Below are 22,768 nucleotides of genomic sequence, written 5' to 3'. Positions count from 1 at the left end.
GCAGAAAATATTGAAAAAGAATAGGCAAGAGTGTATTTTAGTTCAAAGGTGGTTTTATTTTCATTTCCTACCTGTGGATGCTCTTGGGTTTCCCCTTTCATCCATTTGGAGCAAGATTTCTTTTAAAATTTGAAAATGCCTCCTGGAAAAAGAAAATAATTGCCTCCCCAGTCTATTAATAACCCTTTATATTATCCCTTAACAACTCCTCAGTGTGACTACATAAAAGGCATGGCTGGCCAAGAAAGAACTATGCTTGAGGTAGGGGAGTTTTCCCTCCATACCCTTACAATACAGTTTATAGTTATCTTCACAGATAAGACCCATGGGAAGAAATATTACAAGAAACCATAAATCTGACCCTGCTAAAGAGGTCATGCACGTGCCAGTCCAGGAGCCTTGTCTCTAAGGAATTTTCTCCTCCCTACTTTTCAGAGTTACAAAGGTGTCTGTAAAATTATGGGCAGTATTACCTGAGGATCCTATGTAAAAGCAAAACTTTCTCTGAAGACTCTTCTCAAGACAGAGAGTACAGAGCATCAACTTAATCTTCTTTCTGAGCACCAGAGGCAGGTCCAAAGGATGGATCCAAGCCATATATGACTTTCAGTCTTCTTGCATTCTGAGGGGACTGCATCCTCATAGTTCTTCTTTCAAGCTCTTTTTATGCCTATGGATTGATGTGCCACTTGCTCTTACATGGTTCAGAAGCTGAACCTCAGTTTCATGTTCCATCATTCTGCAGGCCATGAGCTTTCCTCCTTTATACCCTCCAAAGAAGCGAGGAGGACAACTGAGTTTCATGCTGGGTCCTTCCTCCAGAGAGGAAGCTGAGTTATCACAGAGCAGCTCTAGGAACATGCTTTGTCTCTGCTCCTGCAGCTCATAAAATTTCCAGCTCCTTCCATCAGCTCCTTGCGACTTCCCAGACGCTCCTGGTTGAAAGCCCTTGATGTTTCAGAATTCTGGAAGCCAGTAACCCTTGCCTCTCCTCCTGCTGAAGACAGCAGCCTCCATTTCCAAAGGAGTTCCAGCCCCTTCCCTCCTTGAGAGCTGTGTCATTTGCACAGGAGAAAGGGCTGCCTATGGGCTGGGTATGCACAGAGTATGAAAAGGTGTCTCCAGAGATCTGCCATTAGCAGCCACATGCCTGTATGCATCTTCTCTGGGATGTAGCCGGTGAGAGAGGAGAGCAACAGAGCTCTACATAGCACCAGGCAGCAACAGATGCAGGTGTCTCCCAGCTGTGGCAGGAATGACAACCTCCAGCAGAGCCTTGCTTGCTGATGTTGATGTGAACTTGGGGTCCAGAAGCAGGAGAAACAGCGAACAAATACGCCAGATTCAGAGAATCACAGTGACCCCATTATGCATATTGTACTGGACAGATCAGGTCTTTAAAACCAGTGTTAGCTGCCAAAGCTATTAAGCCTTACGCTCATCTGAATTCCAGAATGCTGTAGCTTTATTTGCTTCCTTGGTTAGTACTGGAGGTGTGGAGTGGCACACATGCAGGTCATCCTTGTGCCCCCACTGCTGGCTATTAGAGCAGCCACGTTTGGTGTTAACGGTTCTTCCAGCTGCTGTCAATGTCTTACTCTGGACTTTTCAGCCAACATCCTCCTTAGCGACAAAGTAAGAACATAAATACCTAATGGAGTTGTTAGCCCTCAATTGCTTCATTCAGAATGAGGTAAAGCAAGCATGATATTAAAAAGAACAGAGAAGAAATTTAAGGGATGAGAGAGATATCAGATAGAAATCGAGTCATTCTACAAGTAAACAAAGAGATTATGGCACTGAGATGATTACACTGCTTAGAGGTTATGAGAAAATGAGGTCTATCTGAAGTCCCTGGAAAGACCAGAAACGAGAAGAGTGGTGAGGGATACTCTGGAATTTGAAGGAAGCAGAATTTACAGAGGTTTCATATTTGCCAAATTTAAAAACCAGACTCAAAGTTGAGACGGTGGAGCAAAACAGCGCTTGTGACTAAAAACTGATGGAAGCCATGAGCGCCCCTCTGAATGGGATGTAGCCATTATTTATGTGTTTGGGTAGGACATGTAGCTGTTCTTCAGAGGCCAGGAAGAAATTTGCTTTGAATCTGCAGCCTTCCACAGATACTGTGCTTCAGAGTGCTGATCTGTGTGTTTTTAAAATGCTAAATTATTTATATGAAGTTTTTCATGTTTTTAAGGTTTTACTCTTACACGATAAGAGATGGTGGGGCATCAAAAGTCTCTGGCCAGAGTCTGGTGCCACAGAAGTAGGAAAATACAAAGGAGTAGGGTCTTGTCACTACTGTGCGTGTGTGTGTGTGGAATGTCAGTGTGGTTTGGATCAGGCTGTTACAGCACACACTGCTCTCCTTCCCAGTGACATTTTTTATGTACTTGTTCTTTTTCTTTTATATTTTTATTGCCCACTAAACAGTTTCTTTTGGCTCTGCTTTGTGTCATCCTCAGTGCAGAGAGGCTCTGTTCAGAGAAGAGCTTTGAAAACTGCCCTGATGAGGAGCGAGCTGGTGCCTCGCTAGCATCTAATGCGCCAACCTGATCTGTGGCTGTGAATCTACAAATTAGGATTTCACTGAAGGTACCGATTTACTTTGTGAAAGACTGGAAACCAGAAAGGAGCCCGTATCCGCAACAGTAATAACACAGGAACTTTTCAGAACATGATGCAGGACTCCAGAGTTAATGAATTGGAAAACCCATCTGCCGGTCCAAATGCCGTACTTGTGTTTTCAGCATCCAAATTATTGAAATAATAATACAACATGAGCCTTCCCCTCTGCCCGGTCTCTGTCAGAGAGGCATTCACTCAGAGGTGCCTGTGAAGGGTTGGACCTGGACCACACAGGAATTACCAGCCTGGGTCCAGCCAAGCCCTGTCCTGTCTCCAGCAGCTGCCAGCAGTGGCAGCACTGGGACACAGCACATGAAGAAATCCTTCCCCTGGGACACCCTGCCACTTTCTGGTCTTTCTCTTCTTGCTCTTCCACTTCATTCACCATGGCTGCATTAGCCTCACTCAGCCTGTAAGACAAGCGTAGCTCCCTGTGGTTCAGGCGCAGTGAGAATAAATTACCATTTCATTAATTAAAGCGCTCTGAACTGCTTGGGTGTAAGTGCAGAGCCAAAGTACAGCTCTATTGCCATTGACAGAACGATACAAACCACTGTGATAAGCTCCTGATCATCTGCTCAGCTCGGACTTTGCCAGCCTTGGGGAGCATGCTGCACATGCCTGGTCTGCCAGCTGGCCCTGCCAAGTTGGGGAACTCTTTCTGTGACAGGGAACCATCCATACTGGGTGCCGTGATGGTGCTGGGGTTCACCGGGACTACACCTCTGGAGAGTCCTAGACCTAGGACTCACCTCTGGAGAGGAAACCGTAAAGCTACCTCTGGGAGTTGGTGTAGCAGAGAGAGACAGGATTACCCAGAGTGGAGATACGCAGTCCAGTGAGACCACCTGGAAGACTTGCGAGAAGAGCGCTTTGACGTTTAAGTGGCAGAGACTGACGGCTGACAGTAAGCTTGAGGTGACTCGGGAACGTGGTGTCCGAATTTGTCTCGAAATGTGACTATGACATTTGAAACTGCCAACTGAAAATGACAGCTTTTAACCTGGATTTCCCTTAATCAGAACCGATCATGCATTTCATGCTAGAAATGTTCTGACCATTATCTGCTTCTGTGTTTATTACATTTCGATGTGCCTCTCGTAATGGCTTTAATAAAGTGTCTGGAATAGAGCCTGCTAAAGAGTTTTCTTACATTTAGATGCTCAGATAGCATGTGATTGACTGTAGCACAGATGAACATCCTTTTATGATAGAGGGTTTCTAAAATAAAAGATAAGAATATCAGGAAAGACCCTCACCTACTATAACTGGATTTAGGGTTGCAAAAGTAATTTCTGTTCCTTGACTATTTTTGACTATAGGAATCAAACGCCTTTGATCAGCTAAGTGTGCAGCACATCCATTTTTACAGCATTCACTTTTGGCTAAAATGAAATAGCTCTGTGACATACAGCTGTAGTTTATGGCATCTCCCTGGATTTAATGGGTAGAAGGAGTTACAGGGAGTGTGGACTGTGATTTTCTGAGCGAGACGTTGAGGTCTGTGCAATGAGCCTCCCTCCTGCTTGCTGGTTCTGAAAGCTGAGCTGCAGGGAGAAGAGCCAAGTATTTGCCAGATACGAAATTACTCGGTTCATTTATCTTCCACCTTCTACGCCTGAAATGCTTATTCCTTCCTTCATTTTGGAAAATGACCTTGTGATCCTTACTTCCAGGATCACACTCCGCTTCCAGAGCAGCTGCACAGACTGCAGTGAAAAATCTGCTCCCTGCTATTACAGGGCAAAAGCACTGTTAGGGCAAAAAGTGCAGGGTGTCCCTGCAGCCGGACTGAGCTCCTGCTGAAACCTTGCAGCTTGCCACCTAGGAGAGAGGTGGACTTCAGCCAAGATTAATGCCTGCCTTGTGAGCGTGCCTGCTCTGTCTTTTTTTTTTTTTTTTAATAACGGATTTATAAAGCCCGTGACTTAGACTATAATTGTAAAATGGCTTTTCTGGCCCTCTCCCAGATCCGTGGCTCCAGAGGCCAATATCAGAATGCGCTACATAATTTGGATCGGATACCCTTTGGTTGCAGTTATGGTCAGTGCAATTGCAGCCACGTACAATGGATTGCCTGGGAAATGAAAATGGTTGGGTTTAGAGCAGAAGGCATGTGAGGGGGAGGCACAGGGCTGTTCTGAGAGTGGTTAAAAGCAGAGGAGAGGAACATAGCCTGTTTCAGTGTGCCTGCAAATCCTTACACACGCATAGCAGGGGGTGTTGAAATATTTAACAGAATATGTATCACAGCCTGCATATTCTGTAAGCACTTACCTCAGTTTAGGTTCGGACATAGATTAATTTAACCAGATAACTTGTTGGTGTTATCTGGGAAAGCAGGTTTACATCCTTCTAAGAACTAAGATTTCTTTCAACCTTGGATTTCATACATGTCTTTTGGTTAAGCCAGTTCAGCCATGCTGGGCTTAGCAATGCAAGCTTTCTGGGGGCGCATCACAGTGAGACTTGTAATTTGCCTGCTTCTCACATAGGGCTTCTTCCTTCACTGCCATTAATAGGATCTGGACATCTCACATTATGTTCTGACATGAATGGGGTGAGATTGCAGCGTTATGATGGCAGAAAGCGGATCTCAGGCAGAAGAGGAAACAGGCCTTTTGAAAATCCTGGGTTTATCCTCATCTATAAAGACATTTGTAATTATTTCTCTTCCTGTTCATCTGCCAGGTTGTGCTACTGCATCACATGCTGTGTTGCTCAGGTTCGTGGTGAGGGCCATGAATGGGTGATAAAAGCATTCCCCTGATGTCATCTTGCTTCTGCCTGCCCTTCCCTCTGCAGGTACTGTGGGACCATAGCTGTCCTCCACAGGGCCCCGAACAGCAGCTGCAGGAGTCAGAAATCACCAGCTAAATGAAAAATAGCAGAGTTTAGCAGATATGTGCCTCAACCTTGACTGCAGGCTCCGTGGCACAAGTGCTGTTTCCCTGTTGGAAGGGAAACCTAGTGCAAGCTGCTAGTGCGGATCAGCATTTGCTGGATATTAATTTCATACAAATATTAAGCAATAATGATACTTGCACGGCTGTGTGAGCCAGGCAAAGGAGACACAGGCTTAGATAATGGAGATTTAATCTAGCATGCATGCCAGGAGAGGAAGGGAATTAGAAGTCAATAAATAGAGAACAAAAATACATGAATGAACAGTTCAGCAAGTAAAATGTGTATGGGCTTGAGTTAAGCCAGTGCTGAGCCTGGGAGAAAGAATAAGACAAAGAAGATGGTTAAGGCTAGGTATCCTTATTGCTCATGGCATCTGAAGAATGTGTAAGATGATGGATGCATTAATTAGCTCGCTGCATCTCAGTAGCTGAAATAGTTGGTAGGTGGGCTGAGCCATAAACCAAAATATTTCCAGCATGTGAGAAAGGCTGAGCAGGCAGCTTCAGATTATATGGGAGAAGGAAGCAAACAATGTCAGCTGCCCAACAGGAAAACATGGAATAATACCTTGAAGATACATAGTGGGAAAAAAAATCTACCTAATAATTCTTGCTCTTGGTTTTTGACGTGAATTTTATTTTATTGGTATGCATGTTCAATAAAAATATATTTAACCTTTTCAGGATCAATAGCACATATAACAAGAAGGGTGAATATACCAAGTTTAGGGTGCATGGTCAACGCATTCTTAAGAGAGAGGTTCCCTAACTATAATCTGCAAAATAACAAATAAACTATTAGTTTACTAACTCCCCATACCCATGTTTACTCATGTTCACTACCAGAATGGAGTAACTGTGTTTTATGCGAGGCTGTTATAAAAACTTAGAGCATCCCTAGAGGTCTCTGAAAATTGAGGTTTACATGTGTTAGGAAATGGCTTGCAATCACATTTAATGTATACATAAACCATCCTAGAAAGTAAACCAACAGAGACAAGAGATTTGTTGTTGATGATTACATTTCTCATGAAGTTAATATAGAAAGAATTTGACAAATAATCCGTAGACAACGCAAATGAGCAAGCTGCAAGGAATTACTGGATTTCTCCGCCTTCACACTGAAAACCTAGGAGGATCATACCAGATTAAAAACATAAATTCATATTCAGGTACCTAACGCACCTACTTTTCCAGCGGGCTGAAGACTGTCACCACCCACTGATTTCAAAAGGAATTATGGGTGATCAAATTTGAATTTTAAAATAGAGGTAGGAAGGTTAAGCACGGCGTCTCTCGCACAGGGCATCAGCCATGGTCGGATTCCAGCCCAGGAGAGCCGAAAAGCCTTGCTCAGGGGGAGTTTTACTTTGGAAGTGAGGACAGTATCTGTGTACGGCTGTGGAGGATGGAGCATTTACCACAAGCTAAGGATTTTTTTAAAATTTGTAGGTGTACGGAGAATGAAGAGGGCTGTGGAGGGCATTCGTTTTGTCCTGAACACGAGCGGGATGGAAAGCGGTGTAAACGGAGGTGAGTGCATGTCCCGCAGCTCGATCCCCCCGCGCAGCCGGAGCTCTGCCTGGGGTGAGGGCAGCCCGGGGTGGTGGCGGGGGGCCGATGACAAGCCAGCCGTGGCAGGGGCAACCTGTGCTGCAGGCACCGCCGTGCTTGCGGGCAGGCGAGAGCTGGGAGTGCCTCGTCCCCCCTCCTGAGGCTCCAGCTCTGTTCGTTGGGGGGAAAGGGATTTTCAGAGCAGGATCAGGCAGCACCTGCAAACAGATGCTTGAGAATAAGCAGCCTTCCTGCTGCAAGAAGGCAGGTGTCCGCTCCCTCAGCACACAAGCTGGGGCCTGACCCTGGAGACTGTGCTTTTCCACTGAGACTCACAGGGAAAGATACATGTTGTGCAAGGGGATTTTTTCCACCCCAGTCAAGACCACAACCCCACATTTACCCTGGAGCTGAGAGCACATAATCCGTGGCTTCATTTTCCCTTCTTTTTCAACAGTTTGTATCTTACAGGAGAGCTCCTGATCTGCAGGACACTGTATGAAGACTGGCCAAAGTAAAACAGCCTGTTACCCCTCTGGGATACCCCTGCTCTTGCAGGATAGAGAGATTTGCATTTGTATTCAAATGGTGCATATATATGTACATACGTATGTACATCTATACACACACACGTATGTACACAACCATAAGGAGACTTTTCCAACAGCTTTCACTACTGGTTCACCACTCCTCCCAACTCAGTCATTACAGTTTCACCACAGTCTTCGGTTAGAGTAGAGCATCCAGCAGAAGGACCTCAAAAATGCTACCCAAAATATCCTGACACCTCACCACGTCTCAGCAACAGCGTCATCCAGAGTCACAGTGCCCTGCAATATCCCCGTCCAACCCCCCCGATGTACACAATGCAAAATCTGGCTCCTTTTACTGTAACTGTGCACTGGGTAAACTGTGTTAAATTTGGCTCTGTCAATACCACACCTAAACAACTAGAATAAAGAGCTTCAGTGGTTGGGCTCAGCCCTTCCTCAAAACCTAATGCTCTGTGTTGAAACTGAGAGAGAGGTTTTTCAATAAGTTTAAGTCCTTGAGAGAGAGAAAAATGTAGTGAACAGCAGTTCATATTGTTACTCATTTTACTGTCATGTCTGAATTTCTTTTCAGATTGTTTCCTGGGAAGAGCAACAAGAGTAGCAATGTGGTCTCATCCTCTGAGGTGAAACTATTTGTCCAGACACCTTACAAAAGCAATGCCTGTTTTGCTACTCTACTTTCTTCTGGATCCCTAGCAGTGAAAGTGCTGCTTCTCCGGCAGAGCACTGTTAGTGCAACGAACAGATCTGAGGAACCTCACTGATGCAGGCGTGCAAAGCACCTCTGAGGTGCGCAGGGCGCTGGGGACGCCAGCTTATTTATCTCCTAGGGTTGCTGGCTAGTTTCCCAGTGCTGGAGAGCTAGTCAGCTTTGCAACGCCCATGCGGGGGCTACCCAGGAGGTACAGCCCGCTGAAATCTCACTACAGCGCCAAGGATTTATGCGCTGAAGAACTGCAGGGCAAGCTGACCATGGGGGAGGCAGGTGGCTCTTTTGCTGAAGGGATCCCACAGCAGGAACAGCAGCTCCTCTGTTCATGCAGAAAGACCAGTGGCACGCAGCGCCAGAAAGCGGGTGATCCTGTCATCTAGCTGGAAATGTTTTCCATCCTATTGTAAATCATTCGTGCTTGTTCATTTAGTAGTGCTGGGCTAGAATGAGCAGCTCTAGTCGCTGCACGAGAGCATGGGAGAGGCATGACATGTGTTGCGAAGACTACAAGCACCTATTAGGAATCAGTCAGGCATACTGAGGATGATGGGGACATCAGCATGATTTGTATCAAGTCTAATAGAAAAATCAATTAATTCATTCTTGGAGAAGCATCAGATAACAAAGTTGCATCAACAAAACTTCTCTGGTCAGTGCTGTTTGCATCTTTAATTGCCAGGAAAAGGGAGCACACCAGAACATGGGAGCGGTTACAAACCGCATCCCTGTCGAGGAGGGATTGACCAGGTAGGCATGCACTTAAACCAGGACACGTAGTTCAGCTGTTTGCATTTTGTCAAGCATGGAGGGACTGTATTCAAAGCCTTGGGTGAGCGGAGCCCATGCTAATGAGCTTATCTGCAGGAGCAGGTGAGATCAGCCATGACAACCTAATTAAGGTGGGCTTGCACCTCACCCGCTGCTGCCAGTCCTGCAGCCAGTCCAGCACGTCTGTGTGTGTGAGGATGGATCTGCTCAGGCTTTACCTCTGAGAGAGAAGCAGGGCTCCTGAGGAGGGGAAGCATCTGCTGGAAACCACATATTGATGTTTATGCCTGTTGGCAGGATGGGCCATGTGTCTCAGCCCTTTTGTGGATCTGACACCGTGACAAGCCCTGCCCCTCAGGAAGGAGCGCCATTCAGCATCACTGAAAATCAGTACCAGCACCCCCAAACTCCAGTCATTTATTTAAATTAATTACTAAAGATATAGAAAATAACACTAGCAAGGAATCCATGGGGTTTGCTGATTACTGTCTTTCAATTTGGTTCATAAATGTTGCTGGGGAGCTGTGAGCCAATTTCAGGTGACTTACACTAGTCCAGATTCTCATCTTCACCAACCCCTGAGCCGTGCTGACATGAGATATTTTTGGTTTGAAAAGAGTGTAAATGAATTGAGAGTTTGGCTCATGGGGTGAGGACTGGATAACATGATGACAGAAGGGCTTTATAAACATTTATTATTCAAAATCTCTTCTGCAAATGTGAATACGCCTAGGCAATTATCTCACTTTAGCTGCAGATGGGCAATTTTGATGCAATTATTATGCACCTTCAGTACTACAAAGCTTTCAGTGCCATTCCTTTTGAAAATATCTGAATTAAACAGAATGACAAAACTAATGAACTATTGCATCTTTTTCCTGTCAGCTGCACAACATCTAGTAGGTGCCATCAGCACGCTTCATGCAGAGGAGACGCGTGGTCACGGCTGTTAGCCCAAAGGCATGCAAATGCCAAATGCCCGCTGAAGACAAACCCATCTGTGGCCTTCAGAGGCTGAGTTACTTGAGGAAGGACGATTTGCCATTGCACATTCAGATCACAATATTAGATTGATTCCAGGATGTTATTTGTCATCTCTCTTTCAAATTTCTCTAATGAGATGTTTCTACATGTGTCTAAAATCCATGGTTATTTACTGTTCTGTGCTAGACCAAGGCTTTTTGTGTAATGAGACTCCAGATACCAGCAGCGTAATAGTGGAAAGTGTCTGAAGCCACATTGACAAAGAGAACAGTTTGTTTTTAGCACAATTGCTATGGAGGAAACACACTTGTCTCCAGTTTCTCAAAACTACTTGTCTCTGGCTTCTTGCAGCAAACATATCCGGGAAGCCAGCTGGTTTTTGGTTGGGGTTTTTTTGGTTTTTTTTTTTTTTTGAATCCTTAAAACAAAACAAAGTTCAAGAAATATAAAGCAGCAGACAACATTTTGTAACTTGCCAGCCAAAAGTAAGGTCCACAATTAACTATACATACAACTGGTAAGATTTTCAAGTGGAATGTTCTCATTAAGATTCCCGTTTACCTAAAAATAAAGCCAAATCAATGCTCGCTTTCGAAAAGATGCCAAGAAAATATCTTTAGCGGTTTGGTAAATTTTATTTGTACATTTATTCATGTTAAGAAACGAATCTGTTAACACATGAAATAGCTGTTGCTTGTATGATTAAATCTTCCCTAGATACTCCCGAGTGACTTGTCTGGGCCCCTGTAACCTGGATGGCTCTGTGGCTGCTGAGCTCTGGAATATCGCATGCTAAGAGCCTGCAGCCAGCCACAGGACTCAACACATTAGCAGTACTACGCTAAACACGCTGACCATTAAAATATGGTAGGATTTACGGATTTAGCTTACCTCGTAGAAGAGCTAAAAGAACTATATCGTTCATGTGAGTGTTACGTTTTAGCAGAGCTCACGCAATCTGCTCCCACAACAGGCAATATTTGCCCCACCATCTCCGATTCCCAAGCATGCATTAACCAGTGCTTTGGGCTCCTCTTGCTTTTCAGACTCCTTTCAGACTGCTCAGTTGCACACGGTTAGAAAGCTCCTGCCTTTTTTCAAACACCTCGCTCACTCTGTTTCATGCCACGTAGCTCTTTCCTCACCTTCTCCCATCAGCAATGTTTTAGCTGACCTTTATCGTATCCCCCTACAGTTAGCCCTTTTACATGACGAAGAGAACAACTCTACTAAAAAAGCCACGTGGAACTTGGTAAGACAGAAAGTAATGGCATTATAGGAATTACCTGGAACTACAGTAAAGCGCAGTTGTTTAAGTTGTTTGAAAAATCTATGAAATCGATAGAGCTCTTTGTTAAATGCTATAAGGCTTTCAGAGGGTTGGCCTTAATTGCTAAACATGTCATGAACAAGTGCAGGCCTGCAGGTACGTTAATGGAAGGCAGCCGATCATTTGGCTGTATGTCACTGTGTCCTCTTCTGGGATACTATTTTTCAACATTAAGTTTTTCTGCTTCAGTTCTCTGGAGTCAAAAGACACTTTTTAAAAAATTATGTGGGGGAGTAGGGTGAATTTCAGCCTGGTCAAAGCCTGAGTTCCCCTCTGAAAGAAGGAAAGACAAAACACATCCAAATAATTATTAACTTACTATTTTTAATATTCACCGATCCAGACTCTTCTCTAATAGAAAGCAGCACGCTGTCATGGGACTCAGTGGAGCTGTGCCAGCTAGGGTTAAGTGCTGTCTGGACCCATCGCATTTAATATAGAAAACTTAATGAAATGCTGAAAGCGCTAGGTGAAAATTTGTTTGATTATTAAAAATAAGTTAAGCAGAAACACTTTATAGTGGGTTAACACAATTTTTTTTTTAAATTTCAAGGTTAATAAAAAATAAATCAAGTCCTCAGGGTTTAAATCAACATGTTCTTGCCTGAGGACAGACAAGTATTTAACGTGGCTCTGGCAAAAAGGTGCAAACAGCAGCAGAACGGGTACCATTCACGCCAACGCATTCTGGTACGTGTCATTTTGGGGCATCTAGAGACAGCACATTAAAAGATGCAATAAAGTACACATAAATTTAAATAATAATGGTTATGTCTCATTCAGTGTCTGCAGATCACTAACCATTAATAAAATAAAAAAGTAGATATGATGTGGCTCTGTGCTGAGCCGGCTGGACCAGAGGCCTCCCTTGCCAGGTCCCGGCAGCCAGAATTACTCCATGTTTCTAGGACCTGATGTTCAGGATATCATGGTGAGATGGTCTAACAACAGCACCATTTGTTAGATGGTGAAAATATCAGACAGCATTACAGAGCTGTAGCTTCATTTTTATTCTAGGTGCTATTAAGTGGTACTGAAGGTAGAGGTGTAATTCTCCCTATTTTCTAGTATGCTATTTAATAGGAGAGCTGAAAAATCATCTTTCTGTACTTGGAAATCTATATGTACTCCAGCTGAAAGCATAATAAGGCAGACTAGTAGAGAAAGCTGTAGGCTCAGTGCAGAAAAAGCAGGATACAATTTTCAGGTGGCCTGGCTAGCCTCCACAATAGGTAAAGTGAAGAGAATTAAGTTAAAAAACCCCAGTATTTTGGTGAAGCAAAATATTTTTTGGTGCAATGCAAGGGCAAATACCAGATGACACAGAGTTACAGAGGAGTCCTCTAGCCAACGGACCTGGGCTCGTACCATCCAAGGGCGCCCTGTGTTAGCAATGTACTACACAAAGGTTAATACCACTCTGTCACTGAAGGGACAGTCTCGATGACTTGAGATCCCTGGGCTTTAACATTTGCGTCTGCTGAAAGAGATAGGGATGCCATCCTTCACGTAAGGCTTCCAGAGGCCCATTCCCCCTGTGGGAGTCTGAACATTTTACCAACGCAGTGGAAGGTTTTCAAAGATATGAAGGAAATGTTGCATTGGTCTCTTACGCTTCAGCAAACAAGCAAACGATCCCCCAGCTCCAAGTAGAAGGAATGCAATTTATAAATTAACAAACCATGAGCAAATGAAAACAGCTCCACATGGGGAAGCGATCAGCTGGAGATATGGGGAACAGGGAATATAGATGAGGCAGCCACAGTGGACGTGGTTAGTTTTGGCTTGCTGAGGACAAGAGACCCAAATGATGTGGCAATGACCGTAAAGACCATAAAGTAAATGAGGCTCTTTCCTTTAAACTGGCTGAGTTTTAGCCTTGACCCCAAGGACTGACAAACAGAACAACAGGAGGGTTGTTTCTTTTTCACAGCTAGGCTGAAGAGAAGCGGTCTTCACTGTCAGCCAAAGCAGGCAAATGTGGTAACGAAACCAGATTTTGTTTGTCTGCTCCACTTTGGATCCGATTCTCTGGAGGGAAGCTACCATTTAGAAAGGCATTTTAGCACTGGAAACACAGAAACGGTTGTACATTGGTGTGTGAGTACATATATGAACCTGTCTAGCCAGCAGCTCATGTCTTACTGCTGTTTCCCTCCAAAAAAATCTATCCAGGTTCACAGATACTATTTAACTGCTCATCAGGGTTTTTCAATTTCTGAAGCCCTGTTCATGTACCTATGCTGCTGCTAACCTTCGCCTTTGGCTATTTCTCCCTTTTTACCAGCTAAAGCCTTGACTAACAAGCAAGGGTGCCAGCTCCTGCAGACCCGGACTGAAGAGGATCTTCAGCTAGGTACTCGTGCATTTCTATGAGGCTGCCTTTTCATACGAACACAAACAATCCTGGAAAATCTGGACATGGTCCATAACCACTAGGCAGCTGGACAAAAAGGTTTTTTCCAGTTCTGTAGTACTGCCAGCCTCCAACATTTTTCACTGTATCATCCATCTTTATTGAGAGCTGTTAATTATAGCTATGAAGTCTGTTACCATACAGGCACTTTCCTTTTTTAAAGCAGCTTTAAAGGTAGCTTCCTTCAAGATATTTTGACACAGATCTGGGCTAAAAAAAATTATGCAGAAATCCTTATCACTCCCTACTGAGTTTTGTTGTTTTTTGTGTTGCTGTTGTAAACAACATGGGAGAACCTGTCTATTATAGTCCCCATTTAATGAGTTTGTGTATTGGGGATAAAGCATGTCCTGAAAAAGGACCAGTTGTGAACGCTGCCTTTTTTCATGTTATGATGCCTGGAAAAACAGCATATCCATGTTCACCTCTGCTTTCTGCTTCTTTTCCCACACAACAAACAAGATCACACAAGATCTTTTCCTGGTCCCTTTTTTTCCTCTGCCAACCATAAAATGCAGTTATTTTCCTGTTTGTGCATGCAAGTCATGCCTGGAGGCAAGGAAGGGAGGAGGTGACCCCTGAGGTCCCCTCAACCTGGCTTGCTTTGGTTCCACAGCCTCCGTCAGTGCAGAGGGATCAGCATGGGTAGGATCGGTGCAGGTGGATTTGCTCTTGAGGTCTCCTGGGAAAAAGCCCTTGCTGCGTGGAAGCTTGGCAGCTACTAACCAGAGGAAGAGCCAGTTAATAAAGTGCAGTTTAACTACTGACCAGAGATCATTCAGAGCTGCAAGACATGACACTTTTTCCAAGCAAAAGCCATTACATAAACACATTGTTTCATAGCACATGCCCTGTCTGCAGGTAACAAGAACAATTACTTCTCTTTCTAGTCCTTGCCTTAAGCGCCATTACCTCATAGGAGACATATAATGTAATTATTTTAGAGCATCTGTTCAAGACACAGCAGAGAAGACAAAAGCAATGGAACAACACGACAAAATTACAGGACACCACTTAATTCAATCATCCAGGGAATGATTCTGCACACCAGGCTCAAGAGCATGTGTTTCTCCTGATCAGGTAGTACCCAGTCTTTATTCTCGATTAACATTCCACAAAGGTCCAAAAGCCCAGAAGAGGTGACCCTCAACAGATGAAGAATCTTCAGATTAAGGGGAAGTTTTTCACCTGGCATGAATGTTAAGCTCTTTTCAGAATATCATGGTCTGAAATACAAATGCAATCTCCAAGTATAAACTGGAAGGCTAAATTAGAAAGGACTGGTTTCCTAAAGAAGGAACCACGACTGTTGTCTCACAGAAGCTAAGACACAAACTCTCAAAGGCAGTGTTAGCTACCCAAGTAGAAGGAATTAGCAAACTAGTCAAACAGAAGGTTAAAGAAATTCTCTTAAAGGCGTTTTCAGGAGATGTAAAAGCTGGGGTAGGTTTAGAAAGGAAGGTAAACATATAAACCCCACCGTATGTGCCTGAGACCCACAGGCAGGCTTCGCACTGTGAGAGCTACCTCCAGAGATGTTAGGACTGAGGCATTCATTTTGGGGCATTCTGCCAGTCACTCACATCATCAGCCCAATGTAGGTACCAAGATCCCAAACCATGCATCTGAGGAACAGAAAAACTACCCCCTTGAACATGGTCCCAGGAGCAGTTTTTTAAGCTTTCCAATGGAAAACATCAAGGAGTGCCACCTCAAGCCTAGTTAGGCACTTAACCCTGGGATGGTGGAGGGCTCCCACTAACAGCTAAAGTTTGGCAAACAGACTTCCTCTTTCTCCTCAGCCTTTCCTGCTGTTTACCATATGTACCTCACGTCTGTGTCTCCTCTATAGGTCTTTGCTCTCCCTGTGCATTTTAGGAGGAAACTGCGCATTCAGCTCCAAGCAGGCAGTGCTGGAATATGCGATGTGGCACTGAGAAGCCAGCTATGGCAAATTTCCTTGCTAATCTAATGCCTGATACTGTCTTCAATGGGTAGAAAAAACTTATGTGAACAGGAGGCTACTCTAGAAATACTCTGGAGCTGGAAGACTACCTATTTTCTCAAGAACAGGCAGCCGGTATAGCATATTTTTGACAGCTGGCTGAGAAAATTCTGTTTCAGGAACCACAAAGAGCAGGAAACCATGACAGTAATCTTTAATTACCTAAGAAAACAAGTCTTCCCAAGGAAGCAGCTGAAATGACAATTTATGTGATAAACTGGCAATAATACAGCATAGCTGTATTATGTCAGGGCTGCAGTGAGAAGCCACCTCCAGAACTCCCACAGGGTAACGCACCCCTAGCCCATGTCCTATGGGGACACACTTTCCTTTTTAAAAGGAAAGAGACAGCAGCTACCACAGGTTTCATCAGGAAGAGGTAATTATTTAACTTTGAGAAACAGAAGTTAACAACAGGCTGAGCTCCGTGGCTTCAGCTGACCTAAGCCCAAATGGATGCTCCCAGCCCTAGCTTGATGCTGAACACACTGATCATCAGACGCCCGCAAACACTTCCAGCAGAAGGCTTCACTATTACTCCTACTTGCTAATGATACAATTTGGCCTTGTCTTCAGCTAGAACCCCTGGAAGAAAAGTGCAGATTCAGTGAAAACAGTCTGAGAAGTGGTACCGTTGCTCATCAATAACACACCACCAACAACAGTTCAGACATCTGCAGGAGAGATATAGATGACCATGAGTATGATAAACCTCTTGCACAATATTCACATCTTCTTTTAACTAATCGCTTTGATACCAAACACAAAGGTAAGGCCTGACAAACTGCTGTAGAGATCAAACTCACTTAATTTGGAATTACTCCTGGCTTGTATCTATCTAACTCAGGTAAGAATCAGATGTTGTATCTTTTAATTTCAAGGGCTCTTTTTGTTCTTTGGCTGTTGGTTTTTTTTTTCCCCAACAAGCTGATGGGAACTTGAATTGTAAAGTGATTTTATTTTGAGGAACACAAAGTAAATAGGTATTATTTTAAGGCTAATGTACTGAATTAGACAAAAAGAGTTTATAAACTGAAGTTTTTTGAAAGAAAACATGCTTCACTGGGTGACATTTGCTAAAAACACTTGTATTCATCATCATGTCTTGATGCCTTCGTAGCTTATTTATGACTCTGCTAATGCCGTCTGCTCTGGTGGCGAAGCTCCCACCTAAGTAGTAATATAAATCAGTAGGATGCCAAAAGTCAACCACACTGTAACATTTTAATGTTGCTGGGTAAGAGAGACTCATGAAAACAAAATGCTGAAAATTAATAGTAAAATAGCATCCAGTCATGCCAAATCAGGCTCTGACCTTCTTCCCCCTTAGAGTTTCATTGTGGCCAAGCAGTTGTTTACCAGCACTGCGTGTCCGGGTTCTCTGCCTGCTGCTGCAGAAGAGGAGGGCAGTGCCCATGGTGCAGTGAGTTGCACCTCCGTATGAGTCAGGATCAAACTAATGGACCCTGCTCCTGGAATTACTGGGGATGCCGGGCGAGTGCCTCATGTCCTCCATGCTAGCAGAAATACATGTGAAACACATTTAGAAGCTGGCCCACGTTCTCCTGGACATCATGTGAAGCTAAGGCACTGATAATTTCCCACCACTGAAGAGCTAAGTCTTGATTCTGAACCCACATGCAAAAGCGACTCTTGTGAAGTTAGTTCCTTGGTAAATCAGAGTAAGTGAGATCTACTATGTTAGTCCTCTACCACTGCTGCCCCCCGTATCTTGGTTCAGTTTCAAAGAAATAACTGTATTTTGGTGTTACCCACAATTTTTCTTTCTCTTCAAAGAAAAATCTCCAGATTCTGAAGGACTAGTGGCAGCTAACTGGGGGAAATATAGAGACAAAACTCTGATTCATTGAAAAAGAACATGTTAAGACATGTTCAAATGTGGTTGTAGATCAGTGCAGGTACATGTGACAATTCTTTCATTCACCCAACACATCAGCTCCAGTCAAGGTTATGGAAGAGATTTAGTTTTAGCTTCTGGTGTTTTCTTTAGCCCTAATGCTTTATGAAATAAAAATCAAGATCTAAATGATAAACAAATAAATAAATAATCACGCAAACCATTCTGGAAAGTCCTGCCCTTTCCTTCTCAAAAAATCATTAGATACAACTGTACCATCAAAATAAGTGATCTTTCTGAGGTATTCTCCTGCTAAAATGTGAACACCTCCGTTATTCCCAAGGTTGGCACACATGGAGTCGATCTTTATAAAAGGTGTGTTCTGTCCTGCCTAGAGATACACGAAACTGAGCAATACCTTACAGAGATTTTAATTTAATCTTTCATGTAGCCAGGGAACTTTAAGCTCTAGTGCTTTTAATTTATGTTACCTCATAAATTAATAATGTAGGTATGATGGAGGGTAGCTCATCAGATTAAATGTGTCATTTTATAAAGCAGTTCGGAAGCAAAAAATACGAAGCCAAAATGAAGTAGTCTTAAATGATCCATTAGGTGCATAAATCATTGCATGTGTTATTTCTGGACCGGACAGTGGCTGAAATGAATGATAATTTAGTTACTGTAATTTTATTTTAAGCTAGTGAGCCCTTGCAGAAGAAGTAAGAGAGCGGCGCTGACCCTGGCGTGCTCTTCAGCGGCCTGCCGGAGCTCTCTGCGCCGCTCCCCACGCACGCAGTCCTGTGCCAAGCGTGGGTGGCACCCTTGGTGGCGAGCATGGGACAGGTTCTCCCTGAGCAGTCTACACTTGGGCATAACTCTGGCATTTGATGGAGCTGCACAGGGAGCCGAGAGCAGTTTGGCCGTGAACGCGTCAGTTTTGGTTTGCTTTGAAGAGTGACTCTCCCCATGCTGTGGACACAACTGATTGTCTACTTCAGCTTAAATAGGAAGTTCCTTACCATTCAAAATGGGTCAGTCAGAAATCCTTAATACCTTACATTATGGCCTAACACTCAAAATCTTATAAAGAAAGTGAATAAACCTGCTCTAAAATTTAATGTGCTTCTATAAAATTTTGGTAGTAAATTTATTATAGTTGTATGTGCTATAAAATGTGAAAAAATCTGTGCAGCTTTACACTGGTTTGTGTCCACGACAGGTATGTTCTTTTGTGAGACTACAAAACATACAAATTCATATATTTACGGCATAGTACATATACATACTGGTAGAACACAAGAGGAATTTAAAACCACACTAAACCACGTAATCTGTATGGGAGGGACTATATACGTATTCACTGTTCCTACATTTTATGATCCCTCTTTTGTATATTTTTTCCTAACGGTTGCTGCTCTTTTCACGCTTTTGAGCCGTACCGTGAGGCCCCCCGAGCACGGCTGCTGGCGCAGCCCCGCGAAGCCGCCCACCGAGGAAGGGGCGGTGTGAAGGCACTGCCTGCGCCGCGGTGAGGGAGGCTCAGCTGCCCAGCCCTGCTGAGGAGGAGGCGGCTGCGCAGGTGTCCCTGGGGAGCTTTGCTGCCAAAAAACATTAGGTGCCTGTGGATTTTAGCAACGTGTGTAGGCAAGATCTGAGAATCCCTTCATTTACTACCTCACTGCTAAGGTGACTTAGATGTCATAATTCCATTTTCTCCCACTACCAACTTTTCATTTATTTCATTGCAAATTCCTGCCAGAGAGTATATAAAATATAAATGAAGGTGATGGATAAAAGAAGAAGAAAGTGATGAAGCAAGTTGCTTGTTGGTTCCAGGTCAGAATTGTCTTATTTTAACTACCCAGAAGCCTATGCAATGCATCCCTAGCATGTCCAACTGTGCTGGGAGTGCAAGCTTTCCTGAAGATGGTAATGCCTCATACAGAGCTGCAAAGTATCTGTATCTCTCTCTATGTACATATATATGCATATATATAAAAAATATACAGAAAGGGGGAATAATTAAGAGGGGAAGCTGGAACTCAATGCTTGGGTTTTCAGATATACGTGCACGTGACATCTCAGCCATAATGAAGCAGGCAGATGACCAGTAATTATTCTTACAGTAATTCTTAGTGCAGGACCACTGGAAGGTCTCAGTGTAGACAGTGCACATGTTGAAGCAGACACTACATAAGCACATGGTAAGGGACAGTCCTTCCTCTGAAGAACTGTCTCATCCAAATGAACAGAGAGCACAAGGAAATCAGAGGTCTGTAGCACTTGTTCAAAGCCGCAAAACAAATCTGCAGCAAAGCTAGGAACCCAAAACCTTATCTCCAGATACCCAAGTCTACCCTGGCACCAATAAAAAACTCTGCAAATTAACCCTTGTCAGTCTGCTGGTCAGACACACAAATGCATGTATTTTACTAAGCCTGCTGCAAGCTGACTTGTAATGATTCCCCCCTGCATCCCAGACAGGCTGCAGGGCTTGCACCTGCTCTTCAACTCAGTCATCATTTAATTAAATGGCAGACATAAAACTACCAACCATATCAATTAAATGCAGCAACAAAGGGTATAATGCTCTGGTTTTAACCCCAGGGATCTGGCGAACCACAACTGCACACCCCAGAGTTCAGCAGTATTTAAAACATTGGAGAGCAACTGTAAAGAAAAATATTTAAAACCCAAAGAAACGAAAAGGTAGTTGTTTTGGGCTAGCATTTTTGTTTCCAGGCTAAACTGTTGCTTTCTCTAATCTCCATGCTTCTCCCATCTCTGGAGCAACCATGTTTGCTGTAGAGCAAACAACAAATACAAACTGAAAACTGAAGTGTAGAAAACATGGCATCCTATGGAAATACCTTTAAAACTTCTGGATACTGCTCTAGGAGTAAACAGTGAAATTCCTTTATCTGCAGCCCCCGAATGATTTAGAAGATGAAGAAACTAATGATGGCTAAGTACTGCAATTTCGGCATTTATAATCTTAACCTTAGTCATCTGAGGTAGGACACTGCCTGAGTACCCTGGTCACTTAGACTTTTTCCTGTGATGAGTTTCCACCTCACTGCTGCACAGCTGGAAGCTGAGAAATGTGTACTTCTTACTGTTTACTTTCTCAACGACTTCAATAAAAGGCTGTGAGCCCCACTGTGTAACAGAAGGGGAAAATGTTGTTCACATCCTTCCATGTATCAGGGAAGCTCTCTGACACGGGACATCTTGATGGCTGAGTCATCCCATCTGTCCCAGACACCTCTCGGGCCAAAATGAGATGAGATGAAGGAGCGCACACCAAGAGGCGGTCCTTCAAGCAGCCACAGCATCCTCAGCCCCTCTCGGAGGACGGGCACTCAGGGTTTTTCATGAGCGCTTCAGGCTGTGTGGGTTTGGCTTGCTGTGAAGACAAGGTGTGCTGAAGACAAAGTGCTGCCTTTGGTTATGACTGTGCTTCCTCCCGGAAATAAACACAACAGCTCGAGTTTAACTGGGATCAGAGCTTGGCCTTTGATGTCAGGGGCATAATGCCAGGAAAATACTGCAATACTTTTTACTTGGCTATTCAAGGCACTGCACTAGTCCTGAGTTTGGAAAAGGAAAGCTTATTTAGCTTACTCAGAGATTGCCATAAAAGCCAGCTGTGGGTAGAGGCAGAAGATATTAATAAAAAATTATGTTCACAGAGGTTTGAACAGAAAACTCTTGAGAAGCAATTGCAGAAAATGCGGACTTCCATTACGTGACTTGTATATATCAGAAATAAACCTGGATTTCTTGCCGTTGGAGTCAAATTGTGTTAAGAATAATAACATATCACCTAGCACAGGACACGGAATGAATTCAGAACATCCTTTAACAAACCTGAATAGGAAAGCAAATGCAAATTTGATTTAGCTGGCTGATGTGAATAAAACGTCCACTAGAGGTAGAGCAGCATGCAAGAGCCACAGGAAAAAATAAACAAAAGCTCCCATACCTGTATCTTTGCTTTGGAGACTGCTTTTCAGCTGACTTAAAAACGTGTCCAAGATAATACAAAGGAAAGAATAAAAAGTTCCAGTTTGTTGCAAACCACGTTAGAGTGAAGGGTGCATCCAATTTCTTAAAGGTCAGTTTTGCGAGCTGGGTTGAACCCGACCAGGAGGAGCAGACACCCAGGACCACAGCCACACCCCAGAAAATCTTCTTGAGTTGTGTCACGGAGCATTTCCAGCAACAGCGGTTCACCCTTCCACTGCCTTCCGCCCCGGCTTGCATCTGTGCTTCAGCTGGGGCTGGAGACTCCCGGGAGCGCTCATCCCCTGGGGAGAAGAAAACACAAGGCTTACTAAGAAAACCCAGGCTCCATTTTAGTTTTCAAATCCTAGGCCCTTCTGAAGTCACGTGGTGATTTACCAGCAAAAAAACCCCACCCCAACAGATCTTGACACAGAATGTCTTTCGTTTTTAGATCATTGCAAAGCCTCTGGTTCAACCGAGGCATAATTACAATGCAAATAATAATTATCACCTCTAGATTTAGAAGCCACTGGGTAAAATGGAAATGAAAATTACATGTTGCTCTGATGTACATAGAAAGGCTTAACACGCCACTTAAACTGATGCTGTTAGGATGTGTAAACGAATGAAAAATATCACGTTGAGTTTAATAAAGCAGCAAAGGGGATTACAACAACACTTGGAATTGTTATTGTCTTGGAAAATGTGGAATTGAGCAGCTTATGGAATACGGTATTTCTTAAAAGCAGAGAGGTGACAATGTACTTAATCTTGAAGTCAAGCACGACATCTGCAATGTAAGTAGAATGCTGAACACTGAACCGGGATCAGCTAGTATTTCAGTGATCCCTAGCAAAACATGTAACCAGATGGCAAAAATTAGACCAAGCCACAGGCTGCCCCGAAGAGCATCTCAGACTAGGCAACCCTAGCGTGTTAGCTTGAGACCTGCACCAAATGCAAAGCAGCACATGGACTGGAACTTTGCCCCAGTATAACTGAGCCTGGGATGCTGCTGGAAAGCTGGGTTTCGCACATG

General features: G+C 43.8%; 1 protein-coding gene across 3 annotated transcripts in view; it reads right to left on the bottom strand.

The window, feature by feature from the left end:
- SLC35F3 (solute carrier family 35 member F3) overlaps window positions 1–22,768 on the bottom strand; it is a 193,536-nt gene that overhangs the window by 30,960 nt on the left and 139,808 nt on the right. For all 3 annotated transcript variants that reach the window (XM_064445710.1, XM_064445712.1, XM_064445711.1), the window contains one exon: window positions 21,707–22,031. In XM_064445710.1, the coding sequence (XP_064301780.1) occupies window positions 21,707–22,031 (325 nt within the window). The remainder of the gene's footprint in view (window positions 1–21,706; window positions 22,032–22,768) is intronic.

Source organism: Phalacrocorax carbo, chromosome 3 (assembly GCF_963921805.1).
Source record: "Phalacrocorax carbo chromosome 3, bPhaCar2.1, whole genome shotgun sequence".
In the NCBI taxonomy this organism is placed as follows: domain Eukaryota; kingdom Metazoa; phylum Chordata; class Aves; order Suliformes; family Phalacrocoracidae; genus Phalacrocorax; species Phalacrocorax carbo.
The sequence above is the reverse complement of the archived record's forward strand: the minus strand, read 5'-3'. Positions and strand labels throughout refer to the sequence as shown.